Here is a 14261-nt window from a genome sequence, read left to right on the forward strand (position 1 = left end):
CAGTGTAGAAGAAGAAAAAAAATAGGAAGAAATTCAATCAAAATTTGAGATTTTATATCACATGTATTTCTTAATGGATTGCCTTAAAATTTGATATGTGAAGTAAGGGTTCATTCCACTGAAAATATGTGATAGTTTGAATTACAGAGTTACAGAAAGTGGAAAATTGCTAAACTATCACTCTTGTTAATAACACAGTGTGTCCTGCAGGTTTTTCTGGCCACATGATACACTGCCATGTGTTTTGATAATATATGTGGCATTTAAATCTAAAAAACAGGCTTAAAATGTTCTACATATTTAACATATTATCATTATTAAAATTTTTAACATTATGCTTACCAAGTTTCACTTTTCTAAAAGCTGATTATATTAAAATGTTCATGATGCTTAGCCAATAAAAATGATTCATTCAATTATTTAAGAATATTCTACTTTTCAACAGACAGATTCCTCTATCATAAAACCTGTTATTTTTCTTTCTTGGTAATCAAATTTAGTGTAATTAATATAACAGCAAACTCACTGTATGCATTGTCTTCTTTTTTTTAATTCCATTCTTTTGTATTTTTTATTGTTATTATTACTGAAGTCCATTACTTTAAAAAAAAGCATATGTTTTATGTAACTTATGGAATTTTGTAGTAGCAGTGTAAGTGCTTGGTAACTTATCTCAGTTTACTCCAGAAAATACTCAATCAAAAGCCAGTACTCCTGATAATTCTACATGCTCATCCAACTTGTACACTAATGTACAGTTTGTGTTAATCATAATAATAATAATAACAGTTTCTAGTAATCATATTTGGTATCAACATTTCTTATGCTATTTTCATAGTGTACAAGTGTACTTGTTCCTGTTGTCAGCAGAGTTGTCTAGTTAACAAATGATCCTCTGTCCATACATATGCTAGTGATTTGTTTTATTCTAAACAGTGCCAGTGGTGAACAAACTGAATTTGATGTAAACCAGCCTTCTTTCTATTTATTCCAAAGGATGATATTTTGATATTTATTTTCTACCAAGTTCCTTATTAAATTGATTTATATATGACTAGACTTTTATTCACAAGTATAGTTGAGCCTCTCGTGCATTGATCCATCCATGAAAAATTTTTTTACACATACAAACAAAATAAGTATATGCTAATATCCACACATTCCTTTAGAAACTTGATTTTTTGGGGGGGAGCTCAAAACATGCCTTTTCATGAGAAAAACCATGTGTGAACTTTAATTTTAAAATGTTTAAAGGATACAAGAAATCAGATTATTACATATTATGCTAATATAGTGCAAATATTTTTAACGTTAAAAGGTAAATGTTTTCTTTCCATTTCCCTGTCATAACAAATCATTAAACACCCATATGATTCACACTTGCAAATTCATTTGTGCATTTGAATCACCTTGGTTTGGCTGCCATCTTTTGAATGGCATTTTACATTGAATAAAAGTTCTGTTACAATGCTGCTCAACTCATTTTTGTAGATAACCTGTTTCCACTTTCCTTGGGATTATTTAAAATTGTACTGTGACATGTAACTGAATATGGCCTTTCACACTTGTGGCAAATAGCATGCATAATTAGACTTGCTGATGTGCCCATGCATTTGTGAGCAATAGCACACATCAAACAAAAAGGAATGAATTCAAAGTTTCATGTAATACTTGTTCTTTAGAACAAACATGCATATTTGTTGATGTACTTTACTATGCATTGATTATTTTTTTGAGGGTCAACACTTTCTAGGTACTTTCCAATATTAGACAGGGTTCTAATTAATATTCATTCAGTTTCTACGTAAACATTATACTGTACTTATGCATGTCAAAAACTCCAAGACTTTAGTGTTCCAATTTAACTATACTTTTATAAGTATAAATTAATATTTAGGTTATGTACTTTAGCAAATTCAAAATAGATAATGTTAAACTAAATAAATATCAAATCACATGTAGAGTACAAAACAATTAACTTTGTTCAAATGTATGGTTCAGCACCAAAATTTAATTCACATTGGCTTAAAGATTTAACATTTGTTAGCAAACCTAGGATCATAATTTTTTACTGTCAAATATAAGAAATGCACCTGATAATTATTATAATAATAAAAAAAATACAATAATTCTGTTAAGTAAGTTTAATATTTTTTTTCAGCTCACTATTCATGAAACACAAGATGAAGATTCAAGCTATATCTTGTGCATGAAAGGAGCTCCAGAACGAATCTTGGACTTGTGTGCTACCATCTACATAAATGGGAAGGATAAAGTCCTTGATGAAGAGATGAAAGAAGCTTTTAACAATGCTTATTTGGAACTGGGAGGACTTGGAGAACGTGTGATTGGTAAAATACCGTTCTTTACATTTTGGTTTAACATAGATATAATATTGTAAATTTTTCGTTACACAAACTATATTTCCTTTTAATTAAAAGTAATAAACTACAAAATGCGATACTTTGACTGTTGTATTCATAAAATACACACACACACACACACACACACACACAGATATATATATATATATATATATACATGTTAAATAAATGTTTTTGTGTAACAGAGTTGCTTCTTTTGTGAGCCTTCTGTAATTATACTTGCTAATTATTATAGTTGAATTGAAATAATGATATTTTTTACCTCTTCTAAATTGTTGCATATATTAATATATATACTAATTTAGTTGTGTGTGTTTAAAAACAAACTACATATAAATGTTAAAATAGGTGGTTCTCTCTTTTTAACTTGAAAGAGAAGATATGATTTTCATAGGTTTAAATTTATTGACATTCATATGTAACCAACAGCTACAGATATATTTCAGTCAGAAAAGGCTTAACTTGCCAAATTAGAATGTATTTGCAGTTGATTGTAAATTGATTTGATCACTTTATCCCACACACCACATATTTGTAGAAATGTCCATTATTTGCACATATAATAAAGACTGATCATGTGAACTGACAAGATATTTGTTGAGCACTGTAAATGTAAAATATTTCATTCCACAGACTACAAGAGAGTATATAAAAGCAAGGATCTCTGTTTTTCAAAGGACAATATGTGTTTTTTTTTAACAAACATGCTGGCCCCTACCAGCATAGCAGATTCTTGAATTGCAGCCTTAACATCTCAGACTTAAGACTTGAACAACAGTTGTTTAGCTGTTTTATGTACTCATATTTTTTTTAATGAACCAGTTATTAACTTAGAGAACATTAAATTGTGAACAAAAATTGGACTAAAGAGGATTTGAAAACAGTTGTATCCACGTAAATTGTTGTTGTTCCTAATAGTGGATCTAAACTTATTTGGATTACTTTATATGGCACTGTGTATTTACCTTCTACTTAAGCTTCCAGGTTGGTTTCCATATCTTTAAAAAATGCTAGTTTGTTTTTCTTTACGTACAGATTTTTAAAAATAATTTTACCTAATTTAATCTTATAAATCCCTAATTATTGATACCTTTTTTAGAGTATCCTTTAAAAGAGTAGTAAACAAAGTCTGGACAGCAGAATCTGGCATTAATTTTATAAAGATGTTTGAATACAACACTAGAAGCTGAGCACAGCCAAGTGATTAGAGAACTTACCTGATGATCAGAAATTCTTTAGTTGGTGCCCTGTGAGCACCAAACAAAAGAAAGAGAAAAAAAAGTCTACCCTCACTTGGATGTCATTACAAGAGTTGTGAAATCCCACTGTTAAATTAGATAAAGTAATCCAAGAAATGGTTGTGGGTGGTGTTGATTAGCTACCTTCCTACTAGTCTTTGACATCAAAATTATGGATGACAAGTGCAGATAGCCCGCGAGTAATACTGCATGAAATTCAACATGCAAACAAACAGCACTGGAAGTTTGAGAGCACTTAGAAAAGACAAATGCTACATGGTACTAGTATTAATAATAATAAATGAAGAGTAAGCAGTGAACTTATAATTACAGAAGTAGTGAATTTGTCAGTAATTAGGTTAAGAGAATGGGTTCAGTCATTGGTCTAATTTTTGCTCTACAAACAACTTTTAATGTGAAATTGGTAGTGTTAAAAGTATGTATTTGCTTGCCTATGAAATGTACATGCAATAATTTAAATACAGGCAACAATGTAAGAAAATGAATGAACTCTTGCATCAGGTAATATTGTTCAAAGGGATACAACTATAAAAAGGTATATGAACTTAATAGGAGTGAAGAACAATGGTAAAAAGTAAAGAATATGAAGGTCACAAAAGTGGGTGACTAAAGTAAATGGACTAGAGGAAAAAAACTTGAACAAAAAGTTTGTAGACACTAAATGTCAGTGTGAGAAAGTATAGAAAAAGTGTAGGATGGGAACATGGAAAGGATGCAAGTGTTCATTAATTTTCTTACATTGTTGCTTGTATTTTTGTTCTACATTTTCTTTTTTTTTATTAGTTTATTTACTACTATTAACTATATTTATACAATTTTTATACTTTTATTATTATTATTTTTATATATGTTACTTCCCTTTGCTCATTTGTAGTTGAAGGAACATGTTCTCGAGCCTTCGAGCTACGTGTTATTTGTTCTTTCAACCTAACCCTTATATTAACAGTTTCATTGTCACTGGTAACCTGATGAAGGGCTTTTGCCTGAAACATTCTTTTGTTGTTCTATTAATGGGGGAAAAAAAAAACCCTGTAGTGGCACAGCGCTTTGTCTGCGTACTTTCATTGCTAGAAACCGGGTTTCAATAACCATGGTGGGCAGAGCACAGATAGCCCTTTTTGTAGCTTTATGCTTAACTACAAATAACAACAACTTATTAATAAAATTACTTTAAGTTGGTGAGTTTTTCACCACTACTTTATATTCTATTTAGCAAATTATCAGAATTTGATTTAAATCTGTGTTATTTCTATGTTCACACAGCTTTAAACATAACACAGTATTTACCTATACTTTATAAAAAAATACAATGGAACTTTGTATTTTTCACAAACTGTCACTTAATATTTTGTCATGCTTTATTACTGTTCACAAAAGAAGCTAACTATGGGGATTTCAGTGGAGGTAAACTTTAATGCTACTTTACTTTACCATTTTCTTCTACGTCAAAATTTTTTCGAGTTTGCACTTATAACTGTTTTTCAGTTAGTAAAGAATAGCTGCATAGATGGCGAGTTCTGCTGAGTAATTGCCTTACTAATCAACAGCTGTAAACTAGGGATGGCTCTGCCTGTCCTAGCAGTTTATCCTAAAAGTCTCATAAAGTACTGTTATAGTTGAAAATATAAAGTAATTCTGATTATATAACACTATTTCATTAAAATATACACCTACTTCTAGAGGAAATAATAGAAAAAGTTAAGGAATAATGATTAGATTAAAGCTAGATCACTAATTGCTCAATATTTCTTTCACTAAACAAAGAAATATTTCTTCCAGGCTTCTGTGACTTTAAACTTCCAGCAGACAAGTTTCCACCAGGATACCCATTTGATGCTGAAGAGATGAATTTTCCAATGACAGGCATGCGATTTGTAGGACTCATTTCTATGATTGATCCTCCACGTGCTGCTGTTCCTGATGCTGTTGCTAAGTGTCGAAGTGCTGGTATTAAGGTATATTGTATAAGTATTTTAAATGTTTCACACAAAAGAATTTTGTTTTGTAAAACAAGTTTTATTTTAAAATTCTTTATTACTTATAAATTCTGAAAAAAAGCTGGCTGAAAGCACAACATTTATGGGATAAAAACATGGTGTTATAATCTATTTGAAGTCTTTTACCATTCTCGTGCTTAATACAGTATATGGGTTTGGTCAATGTGTCTGTCCTTGTAACCATCATCTAACTGTGAAACTATACATGATGTACTAGATGTATTTTCACAAAATTTGGAACAATTTTAGTAAACATTACATGTCTGTGCATAAAAAAAAAATCCGATTTTTAATAAATTACTTTTACTGAATAATTGTCTTAGTTTATGAAGCATTTACTGAGCCAGTCTTAGTGAAAGGTTATTTTGATGCTAAGAATAATATAACTTTTCATCTGAAGCTTTCATATTTTATTTGCATAACCTTTAGAGCATCTTTAATCCTACATCTGTGAGGGAGGGAGACTGAATTTTTCTGGGAGGAATGCACACAAGCTGCCATTGTTCATAATACATTTCAATACTTTGTTTATACTAACTTACACTAACCACCTGCCTCATGAATTATTGCTTTGGAGACATGGTTCAAAAAGAAATAAAACAATAAAATTATATGAAGACAGATGTAAACTGTTAAAAGCCTGAGGCTGTTTAGGATAAATACTTATAATTGTCTATTACAATCTGCAGTCATTTTATAAAAAAATTTATTCTTGATTTGATTTTTAACGTTTGCTACCATTACTGTTATAGGGTAGGGAAAACGTTTTACTGAAATAAGATACTGCTAGAAACCAGGTTTTGATACCCATGATGGGCAGAGCACAGATAGCCCTTTGTGTAGCTTTGTGCTTAATAACAAACAACAACAACAACTGAAATAAAAACTTTAAACTCTAGAACTTCCTAACTGAATAATATGCAAATGAAATATAATAACTATTAGATGAAAGTGTTTTTTGTTCTTAACATCAAAATCACTTTGCACTTAGACTAGTATGAGTGAGATTTATTTAGTAAATTCAGGCAAATCTTTAGTAGAAATATAGTATTAAAAATTCTGATGTGTGTGTGTGTGTGTGTACAACATACTTCTGATGTTTACTAAAAGCTTTCCAAATGTCCTGAACATACACTTTGTAAATCCAGAATTATAGTAAACATTGCTACATTGCTATGTATAGTTTCACAGAAATGATAGCTGCTGTACAAATACCATTAAATTTCTCTACCTTAACACTAACTGTAACAAAATCACTTGAAATCTCACATGCTTAGAATAAAAAAAGAAATGGAGCAGATGTGGGTGGTCTTCTAGCCCACAATGTCCCAAATCCTTACCACATTTTGCTGTCTGGAGCCAGATGTGAGAAGGTGGTTGCTCACAAAAAAATAAATAAAAACAATAATAAAAAAGAACTGATTAGTTTACAATACATCAATGGGGGAGATAGCAAAGCTGCCCTTGAAATTAGCATTCCAGCCCCCAATATGTTGTTTGAACATGAAAATTAAGATGTTAAGGTATTACTATACTACAGGGAAGGTAATACAACTACATTAGTCCCTCTCTATAAGATATAAAATGTTCAAATAAGTAATTCTAAATATTTCCCTTCCAATAAATTTTGAAACTTTTATTTTTTTTTACTGTGTACATTATAATTTTGTTTATATCACTATTTCCAAATTTATATAAATATTTTTTATATTTATTATAAAATAATTTAAAGTATGTAATATGTTTTATTCAAAACCATTAAAAATCGGTTTTTGCACTAATATATTAAATATTAAGAACTGTACATTGCTAAAAATCCTACAATACCCAAGAAGATGTGAATGTATAATACTCTGTATGACATTTGTTTGATAGTCGTGGATACCAAATTTTTTGAAAGGCAGAGTTCAGCCTGTAAAAGGGGTATACATATAAGAACAATGATATATTTGTGATTTTAAAATGTATATTTGTGATTTAACCATCTGAAACAGTGCAAGAGTGTTTCAGAGTAAATTCACTGGTTCGATCAATAGTTAACGTTGAAAAAATAGGTTTTCATAACATGCTTAGTTTAAAATTCCTACTTATTATCCTACTAAATGCTTTAATTTTGCTGGAGTTTTGCCTGATGATTTTAGGTATAAGATGCTGATAAACCTTCAGTTTTGTACATTTTTTTTATGTATTGGGGCAATTTCATGTGTGCGTAAGCATAATTTTGAAACAGTATTCATCAGTATTTTGATATTTATCAAATATATACATATATATACAAATTATGCATACACATGATTATTGACAAAATAATCAGCATTTCAAAATGGTGTCTATATACAAGTTCATATATGAACAAATTCAAGGTTTAAAAAAGAACTACATGTATCAAGTGCATACAAGAGACTCTATAGAAGCAAATAACTTCACAATTAGAGCACAAAACTGTAAACTAAACTATTATTCAAAATTAAATGAACAAGATAACATTAATTCTATTACTCTTCAAATGTATAAAAGTTCCATTCCGATACGGCACATTACCTCCATTCACATAAATAGCTATTCTTGTTCATCCAAGAACATTAAGAAAAGTAAGTTATTTTGATATCAAATTAAATGGTTTGCTAAACCATTGTATAACTAAAGACCTTTTTTCAATCACAATTCAAAATATAAATTGTGTTTGAATGTATTGATGGACTTCCATTTTTAAAATTTAACTTGTGTAAAACTTTTATCATAGCATGGAGTTGAAGTAAAACCAATATAATATCAATGAAATTAAATTGAAATACATATTAAAAGTGTATTACTCTTGGACATAAAATCAGTTGCTTTATGTATTATTACAAATGAAATTGAAATATATTTTAAGGTATAATGCAATTGTTCATGAAACATCCTAATGCTCAAAGAATTTTCTTATTTGGTATGAATGCTTATTAATTTTTAAATAATAGATAATCATAGTGTTTGGTTTAAATTTTTTATGTTATAGGTAATCATGGTGACAGGCGACCATCCAATCACAGCAAAAGCAATTGCAAAGGCTGTTGGAATAATATCAGAAGGCAACGAAACAGTTGAGGACATAGCCCAAAGATTGAACATTGCAGTTGAAGAAGTGAACCCCAGGTAAAGAACAGCTAATGGTTATTCAAACCATTTTCATCTACACATGCCAATTGAGAATTAATGAATGTCATAGAGCATTTGTGTTTCATGAGTTACATGCATAAAGTTATCACTTAAAATTTAAATCATACTTAATGAAATAGAGAATTGTAACATTGATTTGTGATTTCACTTAAAAACAATATTTAAGAAAATGTAAGTATTACTGGTGACTCTTGTATTTAATAAAAATAGATTTAATTCAAGAAATGGGAATTATTTATAACCTGTGCATTTTCTTTACAATGAATTATATAACTCAATGCTTTTTATCTTATTTTGAGTTTAACTTGGATATTATTTTGTAAACTAAAGTTACTAAGTATTTTTGTATAATATTGAAAAGGATTTCATATTAGGAATTTTGAGTTGCCAAGTGTAATTGGAAGATCATAGTTAAGCCCCAAGATACTATCACCAGGCAGTAAAGAATCATTTACTATTTTGTTTAGTATTTATTATTTTTTCAATTTATGAACACTTTATTTCTATCACTTTTCTTTAAAGAAAACAAATCTTCATCTTACTGATTTGTAAACACATCCACCGTACATGTTAACATGATTACAGGGATGCAAAAGCGGCCGTTGTCCATGGATTTGATTTGCGAGAAATGTCTTTGGACTACTTGGATGATATTTTAAAATATCATACTGAGATTGTGTTTGCCAGGACTTCACCACAACAGAAGCTTATCATTGTGGAAGGTTGTCAACGTTTGGGTGCAATTGTAGCTGTGACAGGAGATGGTGTCAATGATTCACCTGCTTTGAAGAAAGCTGATATTGGTACAACTTGTTTGTTTTCATAGAAAACATAATTAAAAATAAAGATTCTTCAAATTTAAAAGCTTTATATACTCAAAGTATATTGTACTATCCAAAAATGTTTATTGTTATGAATTACGAGAATATGAACTTTAAGTAAATTTACAACACCTTATTCATTCTTGCACATCTAATTTAGCAGCTACAAAAAATTATTGAAATACCAGTCATGCTGATATTGAGCATTGACATAAGTGTCTTTCAGAAGAGAGAGGATAAATAGTATTCTTTAAAAGGGCCATTGCAACAAAATAGAAATTTAAATTAATAGTTACAAATGAAATGCTCTTTTTCACTGTATATACAAAGAGAAGTGATGTTAGATTTGATAAAGTTTTAAGTTCATGCTATTGAGTTTTCTTTTTCTGGCGTACAAAGTTTTATTGAATATCACTAAAAACATTTATTAAATGGATCATCAAAATTCATGAATAAATTAGCATAGTGATAAAAACCAGAATATCAGTTATCATTAATATTACTTAGATTCTTGTATTTAAAATTTTTAATTTATTAGAGTGATTTCATGTTTACTTAAATTTGAGGTAATGTTTTACATGCGTGGTTCAAAGTGAGAACAAAATATTTTAAAGTACCCAATACTTTTCTCATTCTCTTTATAAGTGATGTACTGAAAACAGAAATTTTAGTGTTATATTTCTAGAGCTGACTAAATAGTGGAATTTATTAATAGATTAATCATCATGCTTATTAGTCAATTATTAACATGAGAGACTTAAAAAAACAACAACTTGTAATGCTAAAAATCAGGTTTTGATACCTTTAGTGGGAAGAGTACAGATAGCTCATTGTATAGCTTTGAGCTTAACAACAAATGGCAACATTTTGATTACTGAAAGATTAACAGTATGCTCAATGTTGGGAAAGAAATTTAAGTGTGCTGTTATATCAAAGTGTATTTTGAGCTTTAAAAAAATAGAAGATATGGACATTTTATATGATTTAACCCCTATTCTTATTAGGTAGAATTTAAAACTCAGCTGGATAAATGCAAAATTCTTATGAAGATTTTGCAGAATGTTTTGTATTGCTCAGTTATTAATTACAGCTGTATGTTATTAGTATATATATCAAAGTTGTCTGTCTGTCTTATCTTTTAATGTATTGGTACTCTGCACATCAGATATTTTTAAAATGAAATATTGAAGAGCTTGAGAATATTATCTGTTTGTATTCGGTGTGAATATAAATTTTTGATGGGCTTTGCTTTAATTTGACTTGTCCTTTTGCTAAAGTGTTAATACTTAAGCTATATTTATAGTAAAATAATTCAAATCAATTGTAATAGAACTGGATGTTGTAATTTCAGAAATTTAGTGATATATTGTTGCTTGGAAATGTTAGTCATTTAGTAAAACCACAAATAGTTTACAATTTTATGGTAAGTATCTCTATATCTAGCTCCTGACTAGACAGTTTTTGTAATGGACTTATTTCATTAAATGTATAGCCTCACAGCAAGTAAAATTTTACTTCCCATTGGCTTAGTTTATAGCATGCAAGTTTTTTAAATAAAATGTATTTGTGTGAATTTGTGTTCCATATAGGTAATCAGATGTAAAAGTTAATCTATTCTAACAGTTAATCTCCTTTATACAAGAAAACATGTTTCTCAGGTGTTGCTATGGGTATTGCTGGAAGTGATGTAAGCAAACAGGCTGCTGATATGATACTCCTTGATGACAACTTTGCATCTATTGTCACAGGTGTTGAAGAAGGTAAGAAAATGTGTATGAGTAATTCATGTACATTTTGAGGAAGGGATGTGTTTCCTAATAAGAAAAATATTATACTTGATATTTGACTCCCATTCCCCCAAAGAATGTTATATTTATTTTTTATATGTAACTGGCTGAGGGTACTTGTTAACTCCTTAAACCTGAGCAAATGCTGCTAGTGTCTGTCCAAAAATCCCAATTTTTACCCATCGGATGGTGACAGTCTCTGATAACATTTGTCTCTGTAGCTGAAAACTAATCCATACCATGTTATTATCCATCTTTTATAAACAGACCAGAAATTTTAAAAGGTATAGTGATAATCATTAGGAAATAATGAAAATAATTTTGACATAATGTGTAAAAAAAAATTATGGGTTTAAAGAGTTAATGAAGCAAAAATTGTATAAAGGACAATGTTAAATAATATTCTTTCTTTCTTTTGTTACTAAATACCAAATGACATCATTAGAAGCTAATTCCCAACATATTAAATCCTAAATTACTAAATCCCAAATGACATCGTTAGAAGCTAATTCTCATTTAATTGATTAAGTACTTGTTGTGTCTTTAAAATTTTAAGTGAAAAGTTTACAATAAAAACTGGAAGTGTGTCCTATTTCAGGGTCTTTATTTTATCCACCTTCTTGGGCAAAAATCATAAAACAACAAAATAGCCCATGTATAACATCAGACATTTTCTAGCTACCATACAAAAATTATGGTAATTGATTCAGAGTGATGAATGCTGACACACACAAACAAACAAACAGGATTATCTTTAAAGTAAGATTATTTTGTGTCAATTAAGTTTACCATAATACGTAGTTCAGATAATTAAGGATGAATAACCCAAAACCAGTACATTTGGCTGAATGTTTTAAGTTTGTTGTTTAATCCTTCGATTATACAATGTTACATTTATATTCATAACTGTATGCTGTTTTTAGTTTCAGCTCAATGTAATAATGAAACTAATTGCATATCAAGCAAAAATTACTGTTATGGAAAATTACTGTTCTGATTTGCTAAGTAATTTTCTATAAATAGACAATTATATTCAAATTTCATTTTGACCCGTCATTTAAATTTTTGAGCTGATTAATCAAAAGAAAAATCCTATCATCATCATTTGTCTTATCAAATTGGAATCCTGTCGACATCAAAACATTGTAACAAAATAGTTAAGTCTGATTTTCAGTAGTGAGTGAAATAGTGTAAAGTTTTTATTTGCAGATATAACAAATGCAATTAATATCAAGCTCAAGAGCTTTTCTTGCATTCCTTAATCCTTCAGGGATTTCTAACAGAGGTGTATAAAGAAAAATATAATTTCAGATGTATTGGTCATCATTCACAAGTCAGTTTTTTGTTCAGTACTATAACATCTTAGCTGGACTGAACTTACAGCCCAAAATATCTGGAAACCCTTTATATACAGAATAAACTTTTTTGAAGTTTTTAAAATGCTTCTTTAATAATGTAAATTGCCCCTATTTTTGCCACACTGTATTGTATAATCGATTATAATATAAACTGGAAGTAAAAATTTAAAGACCCAGTTATTGATGAATCTTTGATTTACAAAGTTTGGGGCATTTTAATGCTACTGTTTTTTTATACAAAATTGAACCTCAAATTTAGATTAATAGGTGTTCTACAAATGAAATATTTTCCTTATTTCTTAGGTCGTTTGATTTTTGACAATTTGAAAAAATCAATTGCATACACTCTGACTAGTAATATCCCTGAGATCAGTCCTTTTCTGCTATTTATTATTGCTGATGTGCCACTTCCACTAGGAACAGTAACTATTCTGTGTATTGATTTGGGAACTGATTTGGTAAGCTTAGTTTTAAAAACAATTATTTAACAAAACTACTGAAAGACCATATTTGACACTGCTTTTAGTGTAGTGTGGCTGACTTATATTTTTAATACTTATTTAATAAATAGTGCAACTTTTTTTTTCTCAGTGTTTATCCATGACCTTATAGGGCCGGACCCAGACAGGGTAGTCTTGGGGGGGGCACAGTTAGACCATCAAGTGTTCATGTAGTATACATATACTTTTAATTTTAAGTAATTAAAAATTTTGTTTTATAAGATTGGATAATACTTTAATAATAAAGAAAACAACATGCTGGTCTTTTACTAATAATTAAGGAATATATACAAGACCATTATTTTCAATACTGTATACATTTCACACTCATCATTACAATAGTCCAAACCACAAAAGTCAACACAATAAATCAAATTAACTGAAATTAAATGTGGTAAATGAATGTAATCCAAAATGTAACTCAATAAATCAAGGTTTGTTTCTAAAAGCCAGTGTATGATTTCTTCATATTATATGTGTAAACTAATCTTGAATAAAGATTAATTGCTTTGATTTTGTGTTAAATTTAGAAGCTAATCCTGATTAAAGATTAATTGCGTTGATTTTGTGTTAAATTTAGAAACTAATCCTGATTAAAGATTAATTGCTTTGATTTTGTGTTAAATTTAGAAGCTAATCCTGAATAAAGATTAATTGCTTTGATTTTGTGTTAAATTTAGAAACTAATCCTGAATAAAGATTAATTGCTTTGATTTTGTGTTAAATTTAGAAACTAATCCTGAATAAAGATTAATTGCTTTGATTTTGCGTTGAAGGATGCTCTTTCATCATCACTGTACTTATGTTTATATTTCTATAAACATTCAACAAGGCAAGTTAATCTGTCTTGTTTCATTGTAAGTTGCAGGTACCTTTTGAGGTTCCTCAGTCAATTGAAGGAACCCTCACAATCGCATGAAATGACTGTTAAGGTTGCACTGACTTGGAGCATAATGTATATGTTTGGATAAAATAAAGGGGAGGTTTGCCTGAGTG

General features: G+C 29.3%; 1 protein-coding gene across 1 annotated transcript in view; it reads left to right on the plus strand.

Moving 5' to 3' along the window:
- The window catches only part of LOC106473706 (sodium/potassium-transporting ATPase subunit alpha-like), a gene marked incomplete at its 5' end in the record, with an annotated part of 47332 nt that overhangs the window by 19751 nt on the left and 13320 nt on the right, over positions 1-14261 (plus strand). The window contains 6 exons of the mRNA XM_013934385.2: positions 2162-2351; positions 5423-5598; positions 8639-8775; positions 9385-9602; positions 11279-11380; positions 13069-13223. Coding sequence (XP_013789839.1) covers positions 2162-2351; positions 5423-5598; positions 8639-8775; positions 9385-9602; positions 11279-11380; positions 13069-13223 — 978 coding nt within the window. The remainder of the gene's footprint in view (positions 1-2161; positions 2352-5422; positions 5599-8638; positions 8776-9384; positions 9603-11278; positions 11381-13068; positions 13224-14261) is intronic.

Source organism: Limulus polyphemus, unplaced genomic scaffold, assembly GCF_000517525.1.
Source record: "Limulus polyphemus unplaced genomic scaffold, Limulus_polyphemus-2.1.2 Scaffold6423, whole genome shotgun sequence".
Classification (NCBI taxonomy): Eukaryota; Metazoa; Arthropoda; class Merostomata; order Xiphosura; family Limulidae; genus Limulus; species Limulus polyphemus.